A 25,727-nucleotide genomic window follows, 5' to 3' on the forward strand; every position below is an offset into this window, starting at 1 on the left:
TTTGCTATAGTTGAAAGTAGTAATGCATAGAAAATGTCAGGTGTGAAACAGATGCTCGTATTGGTCAGCAAACGTTTTGTTTTATACATTTTAGTCTGTCGAGTTTGGTATTTGTTTTCCAATCATCATGGGAATGTTGACAAGGTCATAATGTCAACATGTTGACATTGAGCATGTAGACACTGATGAAATGATGACATGCTAACAATGTCCACAATCATCAATGCGGCAATTTAGGCGGTAAGTACCCTCAGCTTAACCCTACGTCTAGTGTTCTGGCGGCAAGTACCCTCAGCCTGACCCTACATCTAGTGTTCCAGTGGTAGATACCCTCAGCCTAACCCTGCGGCTAATGTTCTGGCGATGCAACTTTGTGGCATTAGCTGGAACCTGTGACTTAGTATGTTCCTAACCCTAATGTCGGCATATTGCAAAATGTCAGCATTCCCTTGTTTGTTTGTTTTTGCTAACCACAGCCCCAGCCTGTCAGTTATAGCTCTGCCAAATAATGTGTTGCTGGTTCCTATACAGTAGTACTGTTTCAGTCATCATGAATGTTGTGACATCCGCACATAACATCTGACTAGAATCTAGGTTACTAGAAGCAGCAGGCCTTCATTCATTCGGGGTACATGACTGTCAATTGTAATGTGTTTTTTTTTTTTTTTTTTATTAAGAAAACACACATGTATTTTATCTATTGTTGGCAAATTCAGATGTTTTATACATTTTCCATATTTTATATTTTGTTTTTTTTTGTACAGTATGTGTAGCCTTGTTGGGATTGTCATGTTGGTCATTAATCTCTGCAGTTTATAATAGTATTTCTGATCAGGAGATGAGCTGCCACTTGGCTCATAGTTCTGCCCACTAGCCCAGGCAGTAACTGGGCACTAACCCTTACATAAAAGCCAGCATTGTGACCGGGAGTGATACAGGAGATACACATTATAAAGGATAACAGTCAAAAGGTCGACATGGTTTAAAGGTTGACACAAAAGAAGTTTTTTTGTTTCACCAAGAGTTGTGAAAAGCTTCGCTCGCCACACTTCGGGATCGGTGGCTCGCCACAAGGTTACTTAAGGTAATACTTCGTGACATGGATAGTAAATGCAGCAAAAGTTGTAAAAACATGGAAAACCGCTCTTTAAAAAAAAGTCAACCTTTTTCATGCCGCTCTTATGGTGTCTACCTATTGACTGTCACCCTTGTAACTGTCTATCAGCCTCCTCCCTTGTAACCAACCATCAGCTGCTCAAACCAGCTGCTCTATTTAGTCACCATTCCCAGACTTTCACACCAAGGTTATTAAATGTAAGATTTCCTCGGGTGCCAGGCCTATTGGTCTAGTGCTATTAATATATAATGTTATTACGGCCACATAAGGCAGTGTAAAGTCTTTGCTGACAAAATGATCAGCTTGCAGTTGCAATGAAATGTTGCAACAGACCGGAACTTGTTCCCATACTAGACTTTGGCAGCTAAGGCATATACAATGTGAGATTATTTCACAATCACTAAAAGTAAATCTGTTTGTAACTATCATGTGCCTTAAAGTAAATTTCATGATATAAGCAAATGGAAAATGCATTTTTCTTCCCAGGCCCTTCCACTTCAAGTTCAGCTAATATTTCTTATTACGTCAAGCCAATGAGATCTTTAAATTGTAATTAGACTGTGATACAATGATTATAAAGATAGGAATGGTTTTTAAAGTGATTGTTAGTGGAAAAAATTGAGCCCCCCAGCAAGTGGTATATTCAGAATTACGTGTTTAAATAACATTGTGTATTCTATGCTGATGTTTTACTAATCTGGATAGACTAAATGCCTGTTACGTGCCAGGTGTGAAAAGATGACAAGCTTGACCTGTTTTCAATAAACCATGCCTGGACCAAACCATGTTACCTTGTGATATCTTCATGAGCCGCACACCCGCAAGAGACCAGGATGGTCAATCTTTCTTCATCAGAATTGCTATCTTATTTTTATTTGCATATGTTACTACTGCCAACCAGCTGAAAAAAATGTCCTATCCTTGTAATGACCATTACTGGCAATCTGTTTTGTTTTACAGTGGTCATCATAATGTTTAACCAAATTGGAGCAGGATAAATTTCTGTGGGTCCTGAGTCTGTTCATTTTTCATTACTGACGCTATGACCCACAGATTAAACTGTTGTGTGGTCTATAAAGCTGACCATATACTGGACGATAATCTTCCACTGCAGCCATTTTGCAATCGTTCACTGTATGTACTGTACATGAAAACTGCATTGGGTTTGATGTTCAGACATCAAACATGTTCAGTCACTCAGCCACTCTGATGATTTCACTTACTGACCTTGACATTGTGCCGACACATCATTCAGTCTATGGAGGCACTGCTAAATTGTTCAATCCACTTATTATGCCCATTAGTCGGAACATCTCATACATTTTTCAGTGCACGGCCAGCATAAGTCTCTCTTTTTGTGCAATACAGCAGGTGATGTTCTAACCAGAGATTTGACATGCATGCGAAAGAGGCTCCCCTCTGGATCACAAGCTCCCTTCTCATTCATTTTTTTTTCTACTTACCCATTTAGAGACAGTGGTCGTCACACTGTGTGCCTCGGGACCATGGGGTGCGATGGATAGGTGGTTCAGGACCAAATCAAATTATTTATGGTCAAAGTGCTAGTATGGACATCAGATGCACAACTCATTACCACATAACTGACCCCAAGGATGACAGGTAGGCACAATGGGCCAAATTTATTAAGCCTTAATAAGGAATAATGTGGAGATGGATAAAGAGTGACAAATGACCAGCCAACCAGCTCCTAACTGTCATTGTTCAAACACAGCCTGTGACATGGCAACAAGGAAGCAGATTAGCTGGTCCTTTATCACTCTTTATCTGTCTCCACTTTATCTCTGGTTAAAGCTGGGCATACACTATACAATCATCTGTCAGATAATCTGTGGTTGGAATAAAAAAAATCTGGTAATGGATGAGAGCCACTGACAATCGACCATTTGCTCCAAAACACTGCAAAATGGACAAAACCTGTCATTTATACAAACTGGACAGGTGTTGTCCTTTTTCCAGTGTTTGGGAGCAAATGGTCGATTGTCAGTTGCTCTAATCCATTACCAGGTTTTCATTCCAACCACAGATTATCTGACAGATAATTGAATAGTGTATGCTCATTTTAAGTCTTAATACTTTTGGGCCCAATATACTACATAGTAAAATATAGTCTATAAATGTGTTTAAGGACATTTCTTACACACATATAATATAAAAATGATATGCCGTGATTAAGCTGGAGTTAACTAAAGGTACATACACACGGTGAGATATTGACTAAGTGCCGATTTTGATTATGTGATTTCCCTTGGACTACCCGGAGCCCAGAACCACCGATATGGACTATCTGTACCTGCAATTTGACTATATACAATCTTGTCTATACTAGAAACTAGATTGTACACAATATAGTCAAAATTGCCTTGCTTGCACAGTCTATTTATGTTTGCGATACTGACCCCATGTGAGTGCGCATCGGTATCGTAAACTGTGTACACACGGTGTGATATGTGCTAACTTTTCTTGCAATTTTAACTATATAGTTAAAAACATGAGCAAACATTGCACAGTGTGTATGCACCTCAAGACCTGTGAAACATGTTGGACATAGTGTGTGTAAGAACATTTATCTCACAAGCAGGGCCCTTTTCCCTCTCTCGCAATCATAATCCTGCAGGATTGGCTGATATGTTGGCAGCAAAACTGACCAGAAACTCTCACCTCTCCTGAATCACATTCATTTATTTAAAAGATGTTATTGTGCTCCTATGGGTCTTAATATCTCGCTTTCAGGCACTTGCACTTAATAGTCTTTTAAAGATTAAGATAGAGCATGTAATATACAACAATGGCCCTCATTCCGAGTTGTTAGCTCGCTAGCTGCTTTTAGCAGCATTGCACAGCTAGGCCGCCGCCCTCTGGGAGTGTATCTTAGCTTAGCAGAATAGCGAACGAAAGATTAGCAGAATTGCTAATAAATAATTCTTTGCAGTTTCTGATTAGCTCCAGACCTACTCACAGATTGCGATCACCTCAGTCCGTTTAGTTCCTGGTTTGACGCCACAAACACGCCCTGCGTTTGGCCAGCCACTCCCCCGTTTCTCCAGACACTCCCACGTTTTTCCCTGACACGCCTGCGTTTTTTAGCACACTCCCGGAAAACGCTCAGTTACCACCCAGAAATGCCCCTTTCCTGTCAATCACTCACTGATCAGCAGTGCGACTGAAAAGCGCCGCAGGATCCACAGCAAAACTGCTAAGATTTTAGTTAAATAACTAAGCGCATGCACCCTGCGTGCCTTGCGCATGCGCAATTAGCAACAAATCGCAGCATAGCGAAAATCGGCAACGAGCGAACAACTCGGAATGACCCCCAATGTCTGAGGGGTTGCAACAATATTTCTGAAATTCTAGACATATATGAGCTGTAAATAAGACTGGACAGAGGTAGTGGAGACTACTTCTTAGGAGCATGCATTTGATAGAGTATAAATAGCCGTAATATGCTGGTCTAAGGATTCAGTCCGGTGCTTGTGAGCGTCATATAACTGCTGTAAGCTTAGAGTTTGTCTTGTTTGTTCTCTTTTTTTAATTTTATTTTTATTAGTTCATAAAATGTAATTATGCTTTTGGTACATTTGTATAGATCATACGCTTAAGCCTTATTGTAACTTGCAGTTCCAGCTGGTGAAAGGCTGTAATGATCAATCTGTCTTACTAGGCTGCAGTACTGAACAACCTGCAACACATACAATGCATTAAGCCAACACTTTTCTCACTAGGAGTTAATTAGAACACTATCCCCTGAACACTGCCTTCTCCATTGCATCTGCCTTATCTGTATACTCCACATGAGATGGGAAGTTGGTGCAATCATAATGGCCACTGTTCCGGACATATTCTAAGAAATCTGGAGCTCCCGGATAAAGAACGTTGTCTGCTATTAACACAGATCCCTTCTTGAGTAATCCACAGCTCTGGAGAGAAGAAATAAGAAAGCACAATGACATATCATGAGTACTAATATATTTAACTGGGTGGACATGCACATAAAATATATACATATATATTAAAATAGAATACCTGCATGCATCAAACTCACTTAAGGAGTTGATTCAGTTAGCAGTAAGGCAGATTGGCCCGCGAGCAAGTGTGAGCTAATGCTGCACTTTAGCCTTGAACGCAGAATACGGTTTACAGCCCCACAGGCCTGCGTAAAACAAATCTGTAAGTTCAAGGTAAGTGAATGTGCCACTTTTAGCATTCCTATGCCATTGGCTTACATCTAATTGAACCAACCACTAAATGTTTCATTATATTTCACACCTAATAATCTGTTCTAGCTTTAGTCAAAGACACAGAGGCTTGGCCTGACAATTTCAAGTCTGCATCTTAATTTAAAGCAAGGCGTTGTAACAATCTCTCCACACATACAGTAATTCCATCTTCCATGCCTGATGCTCTCATTTCTGCCTGCCTGCACTTTCCACACCTCAAGGAGTAGTTTGTTTGCAAATGTCAGCCTACAATGGGCTTACCATGAATTAGCCCGCTGAACTAACTGTACAAGCACTCCCTCCCCTGTACCAGCTGGTCCAGTATCTCCTACATAAATGCATCATCTGGAAGGCCTGCACATACTGGCTTGGCCTGCCATTTTCAAGCCTGCATATCATATAAAGTATCAAGTTGAAACAGGAGTCTGAACTGGATTTGGACTTTAGCTTACTTTATTTTTAACATTTTAACCCCCAACTAACCACTCATCCCCTACCCACCTATTGCTATAATTTGGACTCGACTTCCACAATTGCTGAATTCATCTATATGCTGCTCACTGGTTGTGTACAAGATTGCATTCTGCTTTATGCCATTTGTAACATATTAATCTAGAACGGTCATGTCTTTCTGTTTACATTCTGTTGCATTTCTAAATGCCCTATGCAGATATGGTTACATACTGTCTCTCCTTACTGCTGCATCATGAGCACCACCTCAGCTTTTCTCTCATTTCTCTGTAATTTCCCACTGCATGTGACACTTCTATGAATTGCTCATCCTGCACACTGTGGCCATGTAGTGTGCCCGAGATGGCTGCTTCACCTGGTACTTTCAAGGCCAGGATGAGCAACACATTGAATTTATTATACAGAGGGTATCCTGTTCACAGGGTGGTCTTCAGTTTGCCGGCTGTCGGGATCCTGGCGTCGGAATCCCAACAGCCGGCATACCGACACTTTTTCTCCCTCTTGGGGGTCCACGACCCCCCTGGAGAGAGAATAAATAGCATCGTGCCCGCAGCGTGGCAAGCCTGCAAGGGGCTCATTTGCGCTCGCCACGCTGTCAGTATGCCGGCGATCGGGATCCCTGCCGCCGGCATCCAATACTACACCCCTGTTCTCATTATCCTTTTATGTCTTATCTCCAAGAAGTGCTTTTCTCTATCGTCCTAGTGGATGCTGGGGTTCCTGAAAGGACCATGGGGGGGAATAGCGGCTCCGCAGGAGACAGGGCACAAAAGTAAAGCTTTCCGATCAGGTGGTGTGCACTGGCTCCTCCCCCTATGACCCTCCTCCAAGCCAGTTAGATTTTTGTGCCCGGCCGAGAAGGGTGCAATCTAGGTGGCTCTCCTAAAGAGCTGCTTAGAAAAGTTTAGCTTAGGTTTTTTATTTTACAGTGAGTCCTGCTGGCAACAGGATCACTGCAACGAGGGACTTAGGGGAGAAGAAGTGAACTCACCTGCGTGCAGGATGGATTGGCTTCTTGGCTACTGGACATCAGCTCCAGAGGGACGATCACAGGTACAGCCTGGATGGTCACCGGAGCCTTGCCGCCGGCCCCCTTGCAGATGCTGAAATAAGAAGAGGTCCAGAATCGGCGGCAGAAGACTCCTCAGTCTTCTAAAGGTAGCGCACAGCACTGCAGCTGTGCGCCATTTTCCTCTCAGCACACTTCACACGGCAGTCACTGAGGGTGCAGGGCGCTGGGAGGGGGGCGCCCTGGGAGGCAAATGAAAACCTATTTTGGCTAAAAATACCTCACATATAGCCTCCGGAGGCTATATGGAGATATTTAACCCCTGCCAGAATCCGTTAAGAGCGGGAGACGAGGCCGCCGAAAAAGGGGCGGGGGCCTATCTCCTCAGCACACAGCGCCATTTTCCCTCACAGAAAGGCTGGAGGGAAGGCTCCCAGGCTCTCCCCTGCACTGCACTACAGAAACAGGGTTAAAACAGAGAGGGGGGGGCACTAATTTGGCGTTAGAAATATATAAAAAAAGATGCTAGAAGGGAAAACACTTATATAAGGTTGTCCCTATATAATTATAGCGTTTTTGGTGTGTGCTGGCAAACTCTCCCTCTGTCTCTCCAAAGGGCTAGTGGGTCCTGTCCTCTATCAGAGCATTCCCTGTGTGTGTGCTGTGTGTCGGTACGTGTGTGTCGACATGTAGGAGGACGATGTTGGTGAGGAGGCGGAGCAATTGCCTGTAATGGTGATGTCACTCTCTAGGGAGTCGACACCGGAATGGATGGCTTATTTAGGGAATTACGTGATAATGTCAACACGCTGCAAGGTCGGTTGACGACATGAGACGGCCGACAAACAATTAGTACCGGTCCAGACGTCTCAAAAACACAGTCAGGGGTTTTAAAACGCCCATTTACTTTAGTCGGTCGACACAGACAGACAGGGACACTGAATCCAGTGTCGACGGTGAATAAACAAACGTATTCCTTATTATGGCCACACGTTAAAGGCAATGAAGGAGGTGTTACATATTTCTGATACTACAAGTACCACAAAAGAGGGTATTATGTGGGATGTGAAAAAACTACCATAGTTTTTCCTGAATCAGATAAATTAAATAAATTAAATAAAGTGTGTGAGCGTGGGTTCCCCCCGATAGAAAATTATGGGCGGTATACCCTTTCCCGCCAGAAGTTAGGGCGCGTTGGGAAACACCCCTTAGGGTGGATAAGGCGCTCACACGCTTATCAAAACAAGTGGCGGTACCGTCTATAGATAGGGCCGTCCTCAAGGACCAGCTGACAGGAGGCTGGAAAATATCATAAAAAGTATATACACACATACTGGTGTTATACTGCGACCAGCGATCGCCTCAGCCTGGATGTGCAGAGCTGGGGTGGCTTGGTCAGATTCCCTGACTAAAAATATTGATACCCTTGACAGGGACAGTATTTTACTGACTATAGAGCATTTAAAGGATGCATTTCTATATATGCGAGATGCACAGAGGGATATTTGCACTCTGGCATCAAGAGTAAATGCGATGTCCATAACTGCCAGAAGATGTTATGGACACGACAGGGGTCAGGTGATGCAGATTCCAAACGGCACAAAGGTGTATTGCCGTATAAAGGAAGAGGAGTTATTTGGGGTCGGTCCATCGGACCTGGTGGCCACGGCAACTGCTGGAAAATCCACCGTTTTTACCCTAAGTCACATCTCTGCAGAAAAAGACACCGTCTTTTCAGCCTCAGTCCTTTCGTCCCTATAAGATCATATCTGCCCAGGGATAGAGGAAAGGGAAGAAGACTGCAGCAGGCAGCCCATTCCCAGGAACAGAAGCGTTCCACCGCTTCTGACAAGTTCTCAGCATGGCGCTGAGACCGTACAGGACCCCTGGATCCTACAAGTAGTATCCCAGGGGTACAGATTGGAATGTCGAGACGTTTCCCCTTCGCAGGCTCCTGAAGTCTGCTTTACCAAGGTCTCCCTCCGACAAGGAGGCAGTATGGGAAAAAATTCACAAGCTGTATTCCCAGCAGGTGATAATTAAATTACCCCTCCTACTACAAGAAAAGGGGTATTATTCCACACTATATTGTGGTACTGAAGCCAGAAGGCTAGGTGAGACTTATTCTAAATCTAAAAAATTTTTGAACACTTACAAAGGTTCAAATCAAGATGGAGTCACTCAGAGCAGTGATAACGAACAGGAAGAAGGGGACTATATAGTGTCCCGGGACATCAGGGATGCTTACCTCTATGTCCCAAATTTGCCCTTCTCACTAAGGGTACCTCAGGTTCGTGGTGCAGAACTGTCACTATCAGTTTCAGACGCTGCCGTTTGGATTGTCCACGGCACCCCGGGTCTTTACTAAGGTAATGGCCGAAATGATGATTCTTCTTCGAAGAAAAGGCGTCTTAATTATCCCTTACTTGGACGATCTCCTGATAAGGGCATAGTCCAGGGAACAGTTGGAGGTAGGAGTAGCACTATCTCGGATACTGCTACAACAGCACGGGTGGATTCTAAATATTCCAAAATCGCAGCTGATCCCGACGACACGTCTGCTGTGCCTAGGGATGATTCTGGACACAGTCCAGAAAAAGGTGTTTCTCCCGAAAGTGAAAGCCAGGGAGTTATCCGAGCTAGTCAGGAACCTCCTAAAAACAGTGCATCATTGCACAAGGGTCCTGGTAGAAAATGGTGGCTTCCTACGAAGCAATTCCATTCGGCAGATTTCACGCAAGAACTTTTCAGTGGGATCTGCTGGACAAATGGTCCGGATCGCATCTTCAGATGCATCAGCGGATAACCCTATATCCAAGGACAAGGGTGTCTCTCCTGTGGTGGTTATAGAGTGCTCATCTTCTAGAGGGCCGCAGATTCGGCATTCAGGATTGGATGCTGGTGACCACGGAGCCCAGCCCGAGAGGCTGGGGAGCAGTCACACAAGGAAAAAATTTCCAGGGAGTGTGATCAAGTCTGGAGATTTTTCTCCACATAAATATACTGGAGCTAAGGGTAAATTTATAATGCTCTAAGCTTAGCAAGACCTCTGCTTCAAGGTCAGCCGGTATTGATCCAGTGGGAAAAACATCACGGCAGTCGCCCACGTAAACAGACAGGGCGACACAAGAAGCAGGAGGGCAATGGCAAAAACTGCAAGGACTTTTCGCTGGGCGGAAAATCATGTGATAGCACTGTCAGCAGTGTTTCATCCCGGGAATGGAAACTGGGAAGCAGACTTCCTCAGCAGGCACGACCTCCACCCGGGAGAGTGGAAACTTCATCGGGAAGTTTTTTCCACATGATTGTAAACCGTTGGGAAATACCAAAGGTGGACATGATGGCGTCCCGTCTGAACAAAAAACGGGACAGGTATTGCGCCAGGTCAAGAGACCCTCAGGCAATAGCTGTGGACGTTCTGGTAACACCGTGGGTGTACCAGTCGGTGTATGTGTTCCCTCCTCTGCTTCTCATACCTAAAGTGCTGAGAATTATAAGACGTAGAGGAGTAAGAACTATACTCATGGCTCCGGATTGGCCAAGAAGGACTTGGTACCCGGAACTTCAAGAGATGTTTACAGAGGTCTTATGGCCTCTGCCGCTAAGAAGGGACTTGCTTCAGCAAGTACCATGTCTGTTCCAAGACTTACCGCAGCTGCGTTTGTTGGCATGGCGGTGGAACGCCGGATCCTAAGGGAAAAAGGCATTCCGGAAGAGGTCATTCCTACCCTGGTCAAAGCCAGAAAGGAGGTGACCGCACAACATTATCACCACATGTGGCGAAAATATGTTGCGTGGTGTGAGGCCAGGAAGGCCCCACAAAGAAATTTCAACTCGGTCGATTCCTGCATTTCCTGCAAACAGGAGTGTCTATGGGCCTCAAATTGGGGTCCATTAAGGTTCAAATTTCGGCCCTGTCAATTTTCTTCCAGAAAGAATTGGCTTCAGTTCCTGAAGTCCAGAACTTTGTCAAGGGAGTATTGCATATACAACCCTCTTTTGTGCCTCCAGTGGCACTGTGGGATCTCAACGTAGTTCTGGGATTCTTCAAATCACATTGGTTTAAAACCAGTCAAATCTGTGGATTTGAAGCATCTCACATGAAAAGTGACCATGTTCTTGGCCCTGGCCTGGACCAGGCGAGTGTCAAATTGGTGGTTTTTTTCTCAAAAAAGCCCATATTTGTTTGTCCATTCGGACAGGGCAGAGCTGCGGACTCGTCCCCAGTTCTCTCCCTAAGGTGGTGTCAGTGTTTCACCTGAACCAGCTTATTGTGGTGCCTTGCACCTACTAGGGACTTGGAGGACTCCAAGTTGCTAGATGTTGTCAGGGCCCTGAAAATATAGGTTCCAGGACGGCTGGAGTCAGGAAAACTGACTTGCTGTTATCCTGTATGCACCCAACAAACTGGGTGCTCTTGCTTTTAAGCAGACTATTGCTAGTTGGATGTGTAATACAATTCAGCTTGCACATTCTGTGGCAGGCCTGCCACAGCCAAAATATGTAAATGCCCATTCCACAAGGAAGGTGGGCTCATCTTGGGCGGCTGCCCGAGGGGTCTCGGCTTTACAACTGTGCCGAGCGGTTATTTAATCAGGGGCAAACACGTTTGTAAAATCCTACAAATTTGATACCCTGGCTAAGGAGGACCTGGAGTTCTCTCATTCGGTGCTGCAGAGTCATCCGCACTCTCCCGCCCGTTTGGGAGCTTTGGTATAATCCCCATGGTCCTTTCAGGAACCCCAGCATCCACTAGGACGATAGAGAAAATAAGAATTTACTTACCGATAATTCTATTTCTCGGAGTCCGTAGTGGATGCTGGGCGCCCATCCCAAGTGCGGATTATCTGCAATACTTGTACATAGTTACAAAAATCGGGTTATTATTGTTGTGAGCCATCTTTTCAGAGGCTCCGCTGTTATCATACTGTTAACTGGGTTTAGATCACAAGTTGTACGGTGTGATTGGTGTGGCTGGTATGAGTCTTACCCGGGATTCAGAATTCCTCCCTTATTGTGTACGCTCGTCCGGGCACAGTACCTAACTGGCTTGGAGGAGGGTCATAGGGGGAGGAGCCAGTGCACACCACCTTATCGGAAAGCTTTACTTTTGTGCCCTGTCTCCTGCGGAGCCGCTATTCCCCCCCATGGTCCTTTCAGGAACCCCAGCATCCACTACGGACTCCGAGAAATAGAATTATCGGTAAGTAAATTCTTATTATTCTCCTATTGTAACCAATATAGCTGCCTCACCTCTTGTTCTGTGTAGAATGGAAAATGCATGGTTTGGATGAACTTTCAAGTCTCTCGACTGTATTTTATCTCCCATTCTGTCTCATCAGTTGCAAGCATTGCCTACCCTGAGCAGTGGAAAAAAGGGGGGCCTGGACTGCACACCCTAATACTAAAGATTTCAAGAGGTGCTATCATACTGAGGCTTCTAATACTATGCTGGAGGAAGAGAGATGCAGATGCACACTCCTAGCACTAAGAACACTGATAGTTTATTTAAATAATTTTTCCTCACAATTAAAATGGAGTATAACTGAAGTTCTTAGCACACATTTGCGCAAATATGCGGGCCCATGTACCACGGCCAGGTGACTTCATCACATGGATCCCTAACATTCCTAATACTATCACATTATATAAATTTATACAGGACTCACCTCTAAATAGTGTCATTTCAATGTGTGATCTGAAATGCAGGAACCTAGCTAATTAAAACAATAAAATCTTTAGTGTGCAGTCCAGGCCCCCCTTTTTTCCTCTATATTTGTGTATATATTGTACACTGGAAGGCAAGGCTTCCTTCCTCTGGTATTGGCACCCCTCCCATTTACCCTCAGGTGTTTTAATTAGCTAGGTTCCTGCATTTCAGATCACACATTGAAATGGCACTATTTAGAGGTAAGTCCTGTATAAATTTATATAATGTGAGAGTACAGGTTGAGTATCCCATATCCAAATATTCCGAAATACGGACTTTTTTGAGTGAGATAGTGAAACCTTTGTTTTTTGATGGCTCAATGTACACAAACTTTGTTTAATACACAAAGTTATTAAAAATATTGTATTACATGACCTTAGGCTGTGTGTATAAGGTGTATATGAATCATAAATTAATTGTGTAAATGTATACACACTTTGTTTAATGCACAAAGTTATAAAAAATATTGGCTAAAATGACCTTCAGGCTGTGTGTATAAGGTGTATATGTAACATAAATGCATTCTGTGCTTAGACTTGGGTCCCATCACCATGATATCTCATTATGGTATGCAATTATTCCAAAATACGGAAAAATCCGATATCCAAAATACCTCTGGTCCCAAGCATTTTGGATAAGGGATACTCAACCTGTATTAGGAATGTTAGGGACCCATGTGATGAAGTCACCTGGCCGCGGTACATGGGCCCGCATATTTGCGCAAATGTGTGCTAAGAACTTCAATTATACTCCATTTTAATTGTGAGAGTTTATTTAAATTATGTTTACTATCAGTGTTCTTAGTGCTAGAAGTGTGCATCTGCATCTCTCTTCCTCCTACTCTGAGCAGTGTAATCTCCTGTAGTGCACCTAAAATGGCTGCCTCGCCTAGACCGACATCATGGGTAGGAGGACTAATTCTTGCAACCGATGGACCAAAAGGGCTTCCACATCCTTTGTTTTAGCTCCATGGTCTATTTCACACAAAGCTAAACCTCTTTATTATGTCCATAGTTTCTGTACTGTGTTATGTTCATACTTTCTGTTAAGCACCTTGAGTCCTATGTGGGAAAGAATGCTATAAAAATAAATATTTATTATTATTAAAGAAATAAAATTACTTGCAGAAATTTCTCGGTAATATAAATTATTATGTAAGAAACTGCAGCTTTATTATTGGTAAAACAACTGTAAATATCATTATAAATGAGCAACCAAGAATGTATAAATATCACTAAGGGGTGTATTCAATACCTGTCGGAAACTGAGGTCTTGTCGGAAAATCCGACTTGTCAGAAAGCCGACGGAAAGCACGTGGATCGGTGGAATAGCCGCCGATCCGCGTGCTTCTGTTGGAAAGGGGACCAAATCCAACAGGTTTTAGCCCTGTTTCCGACAATGTTAATCCGACTTTTAAAAAAGTTGGATTCACACTGTCAAGACCTGGCCAAACCTGTCGGATTTGGTCCGGCGTCCGTGCAGCTGCTGTGTGTCAGGGCTGTTATTTAAGAAAATGTATTTTTCTAAAATTAATAAGCCCCAACATATACCTCACGCCAACCGGCTTCCTTCGCCCCTGACGCCCTGTGTGATGCATCCTGTGCAGCAGCAGCCTCACTGAGAGCCGCCTGGCGTCACTGACTGCGGTGAGGAAATCCCCACTGTCAGCAACGTCGGGCGGCTCTCAGCGAGGCGGCTGCTGCTGCACAGGATGCATCACACAGGGCGGCAGGAGCGAAGGAAGACGGTTGGCGTGAGGTATATGTTAGGGCTTATTTAAGAAAATGGCTTTTTCTAAAATCAATAACATCCCTGACACACAGCAGCTGCACGGACGCCGGGCCAAATCCGACCGTCGGATTAGGCTCAAATCTGACAGTCGGAGTTGGCCACTCTTTCAATAGGGGTGGTCACATCCATTCCGACAAATGTATGTCAGAATGGATCCGACTCTTATTAAATATACCCCTAAGTAGCTAATAATTAAAAAAATAATAATAATAATTAGGATGTAAATAGCACAATTGAAATATAATGTTCAATGAAAAATTACATAAGCGTTACTGTTTGAGCCAAAGTAATCTCCATCTTTCCAGCAGGTGGCATGATGCACTGTTTGTTTTGTTGAACTCTCTCCTCATTTCACAGCAGTGAAGTGAACTCTGAACCAAAAAGCTGGCAGTAAATTACCACCGCCTTAGTGATGAGAGGGAAGAAAACCTCTCCAAAAACCGAAGATTACAAAGCAATTTTTTTTTCTTTTTTTGCAGCCAATTTAAGGTCAAAGTAGTTGGCGGATTTTCAATTCGAGAGGGTCAGTGCATTGGAGTGGATTAGCACATTAAGAGGTGATTAATATCTCATCTGCTAACGAAAGTGCACAACTTTGACTGAAGTCCTCCTACCTTAATCCCATCAAGAACAGATGGAAGTGTAGTTATCTAGGCGATATCAAACCCCTAATTAAAATTAAGTAATGAGCTCTGAAAAGAGGGTTAGAAAATACACTGCTCAAAAAAAATAAAGGGAACACTAAAATAACACATCCTAGATTTGAATGAATGAAATATTCTTATTAAATACTTTGTTCTTTACATAGTTGAATGTGCTGACAACAAAATCACACAAATTATCAATGGAAATCAAATTTATTAACCCATGGAGGTCTGGATTTGGAGTCCCCCCTTAAAATTAAAGTGGAAAAACACACTACAGGCTGATCCAACTTTGATGTAATGTCCTTAAAACAAGTCAAAATGAGGCTCAGTAGTGTGTGTGGCCTCCACGTGCCTGTATGACCTCCCTACAACCCACACTAGTGGCTCAGGTAGTGCAGCTCATCCAGGATGGCACATCAATGCGAGCTGTGGCAAGAAGGTTTGCTGTTTCTGTCGGCATAGTGTCCAGAGCATGGAGGCGCTACCAGGAGACAGGCCAGTACATCAAGAGACGTGGAGGAGGCCGTGGGAGGGCAACAACCCAGCAGCAGGACCGCTACCTCCGCCTTTGTGCAAGAAGGAACAGGAGCACTATTCAGATATAGGATGTGTTATTTTAGTGTTCCCTTTATTTTTTTGAGCAGTGTATTAAGTCCTCCAAAAAAAACCTTTCATGAGAGAACATGACCATTTTTGCAGATGGTCACATTACATAAATCGAATATATTGTAAATTTCTTTTTACATTCTATTTAATGTTTTATAATAACATTGTATTGACAGTCATGAAAATGAAAAACTGGGTAGATTTTGGGATGGTTTACACCTCAAGGTGAACTAGGCAACAGACAGACAGACAGCTCAAGTAGCATACAGCTGACTGACACTTGGAGAACGTTCCTTACATACACCAATACCTTTTTCACACCGCCACTTTGAGTTAGGTTATTGTTGGGTTAATCTGGGTTGTGGCTCTATGTGAAAGGGTCCCCCATTATACATTTTAAAAAAACACACGGGTCCTGTGACTTGACATTTCAACCCGGGTAGGAACCTGGGTTGAACAAGGGAAGGATCTCTTACAGGGTAGTGTGAATGGGTAACTCTGTTCATCTGACTCATGTCCCATTCATACCACATGGAGAGCCGGCTCATCTGCACTCGGAGATGCCATCTCCAAGCGCCAGCAGAGGAGTTAACACTGCAACCATGTGCAGGGTGAATGGCGCAGACCCACGAATAGGGTCTGTCCCAGTTCTGACCCGGCTTGGAACTGTGCACAGTAGACTGCCAGTTGTGGGTCAAACTAGTATTCCTAACTAAGGACCCTATTCAGTAAGGATTGCAAATTCTGCGCAAACATTTGGATCACATGCTGGGGCCGCCCAGCATGCTATCAGATGGTCCCCCCCTGAGACCATACTAAAATTGCGGTGCAACCACAATTTCAGCATGATCACTAAAATGAGGTAGCCTCCTGCTGTGCCTGCCACCATTTTTCTGATCGCAATGGCTGCGTGTGAGTCACGCAGCCGCCCAGTCACGGCCAACGTTTCTCCGTCGCCACCACCGCAACATTCACGGAGTGTGCCATTCCCCCTGCAGAAATGCAGGCGCTTGCGCAGGATGGGCCCTGCGGATGCGCATGCATCCTTTTAGCAAATTTTGCAGTTGGATCGCATATTGCCTGAATTAGGCCCTATATAACCCAACAATTCCCCTGGGACCATTAAAAATCAATGAGGCACGAAACAGACAGTCTGACTAATATTTACAAGTTATTAGTACCCACTGAATTATCTGATAGGTTGTACTCTTAAGCAAACTGGTTCACCCATAAAAGAGCTCTATCCACTCTCTGGGGTAAATGTATAAAGCATTGAAAAGAGTGGAGAAGTGAACCAGTGGAGAAGTTACCCATGGCAACCAATCAGCTGCTACCATTCATTTTATAGAATGCACTTGATAAATGTTACTTCAAAGCTGGTTGCTATAGGCAACTTCTCCACTCTTAATAGCTTCATACATCTCCCCCTCTGTGACAAGTAGACCAGGCATTCCCAACCTCAGTCCTCAAGGCACACTAACAGTGCAGGTTTTAGTGATATCCAGGCTTCCATACAGATGGTTGAATCAAAATAACAGAGGTACTTATCAGCCACCTGTGCTCAAACATGTATATCATTAAAACCTGGACTGTTAGTGTGCCTTGAGGACCTAGGTTGGGAATGCCTGAAGTAGACTTTAATTCTATTTTTGAACTGTTGGCCACCAGACCAGATATGTCTGAAAGAATTCCTGTTCCACATCACTTCGATCCATTACAATACAACTAAGACCCATGGCCACTACCATTTCAATCAACTCCATCTCTTCTCTGCCATGCTCATTGGCTCCTGCAAGCACCCCTTCTCCATACACATGTGACCAGCCAGCTTCTGTGTTGCCTGGGCACCCTGGAGGGATCTGCTACCAGCTTGAGACTGACCGACTCCATTCCATCAGGCGCTGGTATTTCTATTGTTGGTTGGGTACGGTCAATATGGCTGTCACCATTCAAATTAATCGGTATACTCAGTGCTGCAGCTCCAGCATGAAGCCTATAATAGAGGCTGCATCTGCAGTCTAGTTCACTGGGCAATCACCAATCATCAACTGGGCCCCTAAACTAACTTGTAGTAGCCCTGCCAACTGCTCAGTGCTGCTGCCATCCATGGGAAGCAGTGCAGATGACTCCCCACCTCCTGCCAGAACTGCATGAATATACTGTTAATGGTTATAAGGGTGCCAGAAATCTTAAACAGTGAACAGCTCTGGGATCAGGTCCACTAGACAGCAACATGGAGGCCTCCTTGCTCCATTTAGGCCACCATACTATCATCAGTAATATCAACTTTACACTGCTCAAGTGGCTCTTTTATTCACATTTGGGCATTTAGACAAACAAGACCTCCGTGGCAACCAGGCCAAGCTCCATACAGGCCTCTGCATCATCAAGGCCCATAAACCTCTTGATCTCTGTACCATACTGTCCCTTACTCTGCATAGGCCTTCTCACCAGGATCCTGTCTCTAATGGTGCCCATACACTTATGAGATTATTGGTACTATCCTTCAATTTCGACCACATCTGTGAGAGAAATCGAAGGATTGTATGCACATTTTAGTACCTTTTGACGCGATGCGCGGGCACGACGGTCGAATATCGCGTCTCAAGATATTATGTGCTGCACATATTTATCGAATCGCAGTGCGATCGCATGTGTTTCTAGAAACACATGCTATAAATCGCACTGCGATGTGCGATGGGCACCCGCCTATCGCATGGTAATCTTTTTGGCAGTTCAGGTGCGATTTCATCGCACCTGAACTGCTGGTGCGATGCACCGCAATGTCGCGTCGCGGGGCATCGCACAAATGTATGGGCACCATTAAGGTGTGTACACACGGTGAGATAAATCTGTAAGATTTTGACTATATAGTCAAAATCTTATGAAAAGTTAGTGCATATCTCAAGGTGTTAGGCAGCTTGCGATACAGATTCGATCCCGATGCGCGCTCCCGTGGGGTCGGTATCGCAAGGCTAGATAGACTGTGCAGGCAAGTCAATCTTGACTATCTAGTGTACTATCTGGTACAAAGTACTGACAAAATTGGCACCTAGGGGGTCATTCCGACCTGATCGTAGGAGCTACGATCACAGACATGCAGGGGAAGGCCCAGCACAGGGCTAGTCCGCCCCGCATGTCTGGCCCGGCACCACTGCACAAGTACAAGTACAAAAGCATCGTCCAGCGGCAATGCTTTTGTACTTGTAAAGTAATTCCCAGCCAACGCAGCTCCTTCGGCTGGCCGGGAGTTACTTAGCTGCCAGGGTCGCAGCGGCTGCGAGTGACGTCATGTGGCCGCTGCGGCCCCCTTCCCGCACGGTCCGACCACACCTGCGTTGGCTGGCCCGCACCCCGAAAACGGCAGCCAAACGCCACTGTGCTGCCCCCTCCCACCCAGCGACTGCCTCTGCCTGTCAATCAGGCAGAGGCGATCGCTAGGCAACGACGGCCGGCGCCGGCACATGCGCAGTTCTGACCCGATCGCACCGCTGCGAAAAATGGCAGTGTGCGATGGGGTCGGAATGACCCCCTTAGTCAAAATCGGGTGTGGTATAAAAGATAGATAGTGTCTAGTTAGACAGTCAATAGATAGACACCATATGTTAGACAGACATTAGGTCGACAGGATCAGAAGGTCGACAATTGTAGAAAGGCATACGCTCGCCACAAGGTTTATAACCAACTCTATACCGACATGGATAGAGAAGGTATGAAATAGTCCAAAAAAACATGTTCAATTAAAAAAAAAAATTTGTCTATCTTTTTTATGTTGACCATTTTCACATCGACCTTTTGACCCTGTCGACCTTTTGTACCGTCTACCTTTTTTATGTCGACCTAATGTCTGTCTAACATATGGTGTCTATCTATTGACTGTCTAACTAGACATTGTCTATCAACCGGATACCGTCAAAATCGTACATAGTCAAAATCTGTACTATCTGGGCTCTGGGAGAGTTCAAGGGAATTTGTATAGTCAAAATCGGACATACTGTAGCCAGAATCTCCGGCAGACCCAGTCCCATCTAGACCAGGCCTCAGCTGTCAACATTATGCCTGTTCTCTCTCATTTAACCAGTCCCTTTAGATCAGGCCTGGTCAACCTGTGGCTCTCCAGATGTTGTGAAACTACACATCCCAGCATGCCCTGCCACAGTTTTAGCATTGCCCAATAGCAAAACTGTGGCAAGGCATGATGGGACTTGTAGTTTTACAACAGCTGGAGAGCCACAGGTAGTTTTACAACAGCTGGAGAGCCACAGGTTGGCCAGGCCTGCTTTAGATGGTCTACTACTTTACATCTGTTCACTCTCCTTCCTCCCATATTTCTCTTTCGGGTGGTCTTCAGGTTGCCGACTGTCGGGATCCCGGCGCACAGTATACCGGCGCCGGAATCCCGACAGCCGGCATACTGTCAGATATTCTCCCTCGTGGGGGTCCACGACCCCCCTGGAGGGAGAATAAATAGCGTGGCACGCGCAGCGAGCCAACAAGGGGCTCATTTGCGCTCACCACGCTGTCGGTATGCCGGCGGTCGGGCTTCCGGAGCCGGTATGCTGGTCGCCGGGAGCCCGGCTGCCGGCATACCATACCCTCTCTTTCATATCATGCAGAAACATTACTCTATGTGTTTTGCCCTAGCAGTATCCTTTCATCTTATTCTGCATAACTGTACCTTCAGATCCATTTAATGTGTCCTAGGCTTAATTCTTCTGTCTGACATGTTATTGGATTGAAATTGCATTCTTTCATTTTTATTCTATTTGTAATTGTCATTATGCCATCCCGTAAGCAAAGGAAGCAGCTAAGTGAAAGGAGAATGGACACATGGAACTATAAAAATGAAGGTGGAGTAGCACACAGGAATCCTGATGTAATGTTGAAGGGACAAGAGGGAAGAGGTGACTACACAAATAGAACATGTGAGGCACTAGAGGAGTGTTTCTCAACCTCGGTCCTCAAAACACACTAACAGTCCAGGTATTAGTGATATCCATGCTTCAGCACAGATGGTTAAATCAAAATTACTGATGTACTAATTAAGTCACATGTGCTCAAGTATGGCTATCCTTAAAACCTGGACTGTTAGTATGTCCTGGGAATCCCTGCACTAGAAACCAGTAAAGCAACACAGGAAACACGATGCAAAGGTGGAGGCACAAGGGAGAGGATATTGGATGTAGGAGAGGTGGTGGAACCAGGACAGACCGTTTTGCATTATTTAAGGTTTTTTGTTACGCAAAAACTCACACAATCTAAATCCCCCATTCATTTGGAGGCCTAGGGCCCTGGCCATTCATATTTCCATAACTAAAATATTTTGGCATTCTCTGAAATGAGTTTCAACACATTTTATTGAAGGTGGAGTCCTTCATTAAACTTTCTGTACATGAGTGTATTGTCTGTGGGGAAAACCTTTGCCTACAGGATTTCTTACACGCTGCGAATAAAAAGGACAGGTATGTACTTTATAATCAGTCTCAGAATGCAGCATGTAGGCTGGTTGGTCTACATTTACACCACTGTGCAGGAAGTTACTGTGCTCCTGTGTGAGGGGCTACACACACTTTATGCAACATCTCTGGGAAGACTATGACATATATGCCTCAGCACCTTCACTTACCTCAAGTAACTTTGTGTCTGCTGTGTATCTGTTCCCAAAATGATCAATAAATACAAAGTCTACGTGCTGGAGCCCATGTTCAGTTTTCAGTGTGGGAATGATCTGTTCTGTGGAACCCTGCAGTATCTTCACCTGGAGAATAAGAGGACTTTATTCTAATGACATATGTACATTATAACTTTATGTAGTTTCATTTATACCTATACTTTACTATAGGAGTGTTGACTTTTTTCTGTAGGCCAGCCTATGCTATTAATAGAAGACATTTTATAGACTGTGCTAAACAATGATATTGGAAGCAAGTGGGATAGCCAGATTTTAGGGGGTGGGGGAAGGGGGCGGGGGTTCGTTTTGTTAAAAAAAAAAAAAAACTTATTGAGATGTCACCTTATGAAAGACACAAATGTAATTTTAACAGGACGTATTTGTTATATACAGCTTATAAAAACATAATCCATATTCTAGTAGAGTGGCCAATTTTACAGTAAGGCAGCAAGGGTGTACATGTGAAGAAAGGACAAAAAAAAAAAAAAAAAATACAGGAGGAGAGAAGAGAAAGAGATATCTTGATCCAGTGGGAGGACTACATCCGGTACCTATGGAAGCTCAATATTACTCAAATGGAGAATGAGAGTTATGTAAAGAGAGCCATGGCTCCCAAACTTTGTCAAATGACTTAGGAGTTATTTAATATGCTGTTCATAAATACCATATGGTAGACATATCAAACCCTGGAGATTATTATTTCAAGTGAGGTAGTGACAAGTTTTATCCCATTAACTGGCATGTGGTGACAGTGACTGTGCCATAGTGATTTAATTTATATTGGGTGGCTGGCGGGATTCCTAATGGGAGAAGGAATAATATGTGGTCATGTAGGAAAGCTATTTGGTGGTAACTGTTAAGCAAGTCGATGATACCACATCAGAGACTGAGTAGTATGGGATACAGCCACCAAATATGGAGGAAGGTACCCTTAGATACATAGCCTCACCTGCAGCTATCTGTAACATCTGGATACATCAGTTTAAATGAGAGGGTACATTGTGCTATCAATATAGTCATTTGTATACCGGACATTTATGTTCAGTTTAAACACAAATAGAGCTGGAGGTGGCATGCTCTTGAATCTCTCCCAAAGATTCCTTCAGCTTAGTTTCCCAAGACAGTTCATACGGGTCACGTGGGGATGCTGGAGCCTTAATCAGCAAGAGACTGAGCATTTCAATGGTCATGATGGGTCAATGGGAAAGACGGGGCTTGAACTTAAGAGTGAAAATGCCTGAGCTGGAGCAATTGATGAAAGTTTTTAGAGGGAATATGGCATTTTGATTGGACGCCAGAGAATGAAAATGGTGCAGTGGGTAAGATCATTTAAATATCTGATGCAGCCTATCATCTATGGAAGAAATTAGCCTGCTAACATGACAGGTTGTATTGTATACCAATCCCTGAGTTGGCTTCAAAGACCATGTTCTGTATAAAATAATGATGTCACTACTTATAGTACAATACCAACAGTGACCTAATTATCTGAATAAGTTTGTAACATAAATGAACTCTAGGACTATAAGTGATGCACTGTAGGGGGCACTACATGGGGTTTTTGTCAAAGCAAGTGAAATATTTCATACACCAATCTCAAACCACAATTCTGTTTGTCTTCATTTATAATGTTACGAATAATGTTTATCTTCAGGGGAGGGGAAAGTAATCACACAGGTTCATTGCATTTATTTCAGTTTCATGATACTTCTTCACAATACAGAGTCTGTAAGCAAACAACAGACAAGTACCTTATCCTGAACTCCAGCAAACTCGATCATCTGATTGGCCACATCAGCATGGACTGGGTTCATCTCCACGGTGAACAGATGAGCTCCAGGCTTCAATAAGCGAGCGATCCGGACAGCAGAATATCCACAGTAAGTGCCCAGCTCCAAAGCCACGGTCGGGTCAGTTTCTTTGAGCACATTATCTAGGATCAGACCTAAAATAAAACTTACACATCAGTCACAGAATCATGGACATCAAACAATATGAAATATGAAGTACAAATTAAGTTAGTGGTCTACAATTGAAGAACTACTTGGTATTGGATAGGTGCGGTTATATACAGATGGGTCCTCCGTTATCTTGGCTGACTGAGGAGTTAGTCGCTATCGGGCATACGCAGCGTGCCTGGCCGCAAGGAGGCGCGCCTTGTCGAAGGGAGGCACACAGAGCGTACAGCGTTTCCTTTGAGTGTAATACCTAAGATCATCCACCAGATGTCGCTTTTTAAAATCACCAATGCGCATGCATGTGGTCTCCAATAAAATACCATACTGAACTACAGCGCAAGAACTACTTTACTGGTGCGTCTCATTACGCTACATTATGCTACAGTATGTCATACAGTATATACAGTACAGATGCAAATAGTACAGCATATACAGATGCAAACGAACGTGTTACAGATACAGTATGGTTTATTGATGTTAGGGATATGCGAGCGTCCAAATCCCGTAGTATTAAGTATAATGGGGAGAGATAAAAGCTCCTCCCTAAGTTCTTTGATGCCAAATCACTATGTGAATAGTTTATACAGACACAAATGAACGTGTTAATACACTTGTGTATGCAGATGCAACTAATGTGTGAAAGGAACAATGTCACACTTGCCTACCTGACCCTCTCCATGAGGGAGAAAATGCTCTGTTCCTGGACTTTCCTTGTAATGTATGATTGCCATCACCTGTGGTGAAACACCTTTCTTATCAATTAACCTGTGCAACACAGGTGATGGCAATCATACATTACCAGGAAAGTCCAGGAACAGAGCCTTTTCTCCCTCATGGAGAGGGTCAGGTAGGCAAGTATGAACAATGTAGCTCATTGACTTTACAGTATGTACAGTGCACTAAATGAGCGTCCGAGTCCCCTAACGGCATAAACGAACACCAATGGGAAGGAATCGCTGCTTGCATTACTTTTACACATGAACTTGTGTATCTTCCATGCAGCGACGTAGGCTAGCAATGAAGGCTCCCACCTCCCACGCTGAAGGTCCCGGGTTCGATTCTTAAAGTGCCAATCTATATATTATTTTTTCCCCCTGACATTCACTTTATTATTATTTTTTCTGTGTAATCCATTGTAAAACATTCAATGGAAGGGTGCACACAAGTTTCACATAAATCAGGGTAAATCTGCAGGAGCGACTCATTCCACTATCTAAAATACATAGCGGTAATGAGCACTTGTAGACATACCAGCAAATATAAATTAGTGTATTCTGACGCAACTAACTGTTCGAGCAACACAGTACTGTAGATCGTCGGTGTTAGAGAATCTGTTGTACTTTATACAACTCGGTAATTTACTAAGAATTTGTATTCTCAATCACTGCCGACAATAGCCAAACACTGCCGGGAAAGCATAAAATTCGTAAACAAACAAAATAAATACATTTAAAAAAGGAGCTTTCAAATAGACTTGCTTTTTGCTGGCGTGTTCAGATAGTCATGCACGGATTAGTGAGATCCGTGCATGCTTCTCTGTGGAAAAGGGCCAGAAAGAGTTAAAAAATGTAAAAAAAAAAAATTGCATGGGGTCCCCCCTCCTAAGCATAACCAACCTCAGGCTCCTTGAGCAGGTCCGAGTAGTTTAAATACCGGGGAAAAATTGACTGGGGTCCACCTGCATTAAGACAACCAGCACCGAACTCTTGGGCCGGCCCTGGTTCCAAAAATACGGGGGACAAAAGACGTAGGGGTCCCCCATATTTTTAAAACCAGCACTGGGCTGGGGGGCGTGGCTTGGATCGGAATGGAGTAGCAGTGTGCAGCTCTAGCTCTCCATAATAATCCTGTTCAATTATCCGTTTTCCCCTAACCCGTGACTCCTGAAATCTGCCTGCAGGCGTGGGAAGGTGTGCTGCCCCTGCTGTCATCCGCGCTGGCCGGGAGCGTGAAGCGGCTCCTTGTATCAGACCCCTCCAGTGTGCTGGCCCGGCTCCCTGCCTCTCTGCGTGCCGGAGCTTGAGAGAAGAGAAGACACGCGGCGGCGCTTCTGACGTCGGCCCTGCAGTGGTCCCCCAGCTGGGGATCGGAGACGGAGGAGATCCTGACCGTCGGCCGGGAGCAGCGGTGCCTGCCAGAAGACCCAGCGGGCGGGTGAGTGCGGGGAGGAAAGCCCGCGAAGCCGCCATCTTCTTTTCTTTTTTTTCTTCTACCCTCCTTATGTGAAGCCTGTCTCCCAGCGCCATCTAGTGGTGCAGCGCAGTGAGCTGAGCTGTGGCTGGGGCTACCTCTCTATCTCCCTCCTGGGCTTAATAAATGCTCAAAAGTGTGGTGCCCCAACAAAAAAAAAAACAACAAAAAAATAATAAAAAATAAAATAAGAAAATACTACTCCCCCTACATTCATTGAGGAGTTCCTGAAAAGCCAGAAGGAGGAAGGGAATAGAGGGCAATAATAGGGAAGGAAGAAGCACAGTCCCTATATGCTCCCTGCAAGCCTGCAATAACCACG

At 44.3% G+C, this 25,727-nt stretch overlaps 1 protein-coding gene across 1 annotated transcript in view; it reads right to left on the reverse strand.

Annotated features, from left to right (window-relative positions):
• Nucleotides 1–3,799: 3,799 nt before the first annotated feature.
• The window catches only part of LOC135070134 (catechol O-methyltransferase-like), a 76,216-nt gene continuing 54,288 nt past the window's right edge, over nucleotides 3,800–25,727 (reverse strand). Inside the window, exons 3-5 of the mRNA XM_063964738.1 lie at nucleotides 23,009–23,202; nucleotides 21,213–21,344; nucleotides 3,800–5,052 (exon numbers count right to left, since the gene is read on the reverse strand). Coding sequence (XP_063820808.1) covers nucleotides 4,873–5,052; nucleotides 21,213–21,344; nucleotides 23,009–23,202 — 506 coding nt within the window. The 3' untranslated portion in view covers nucleotides 3,800–4,872. The remainder of the gene's footprint in view (nucleotides 5,053–21,212; nucleotides 21,345–23,008; nucleotides 23,203–25,727) is intronic.

Source organism: Pseudophryne corroboree, chromosome 1 (genome assembly GCF_028390025.1).
Source record: "Pseudophryne corroboree isolate aPseCor3 chromosome 1, aPseCor3.hap2, whole genome shotgun sequence".
NCBI lineage: Eukaryota > Metazoa > Chordata > Amphibia > Anura > Myobatrachidae > Pseudophryne > Pseudophryne corroboree.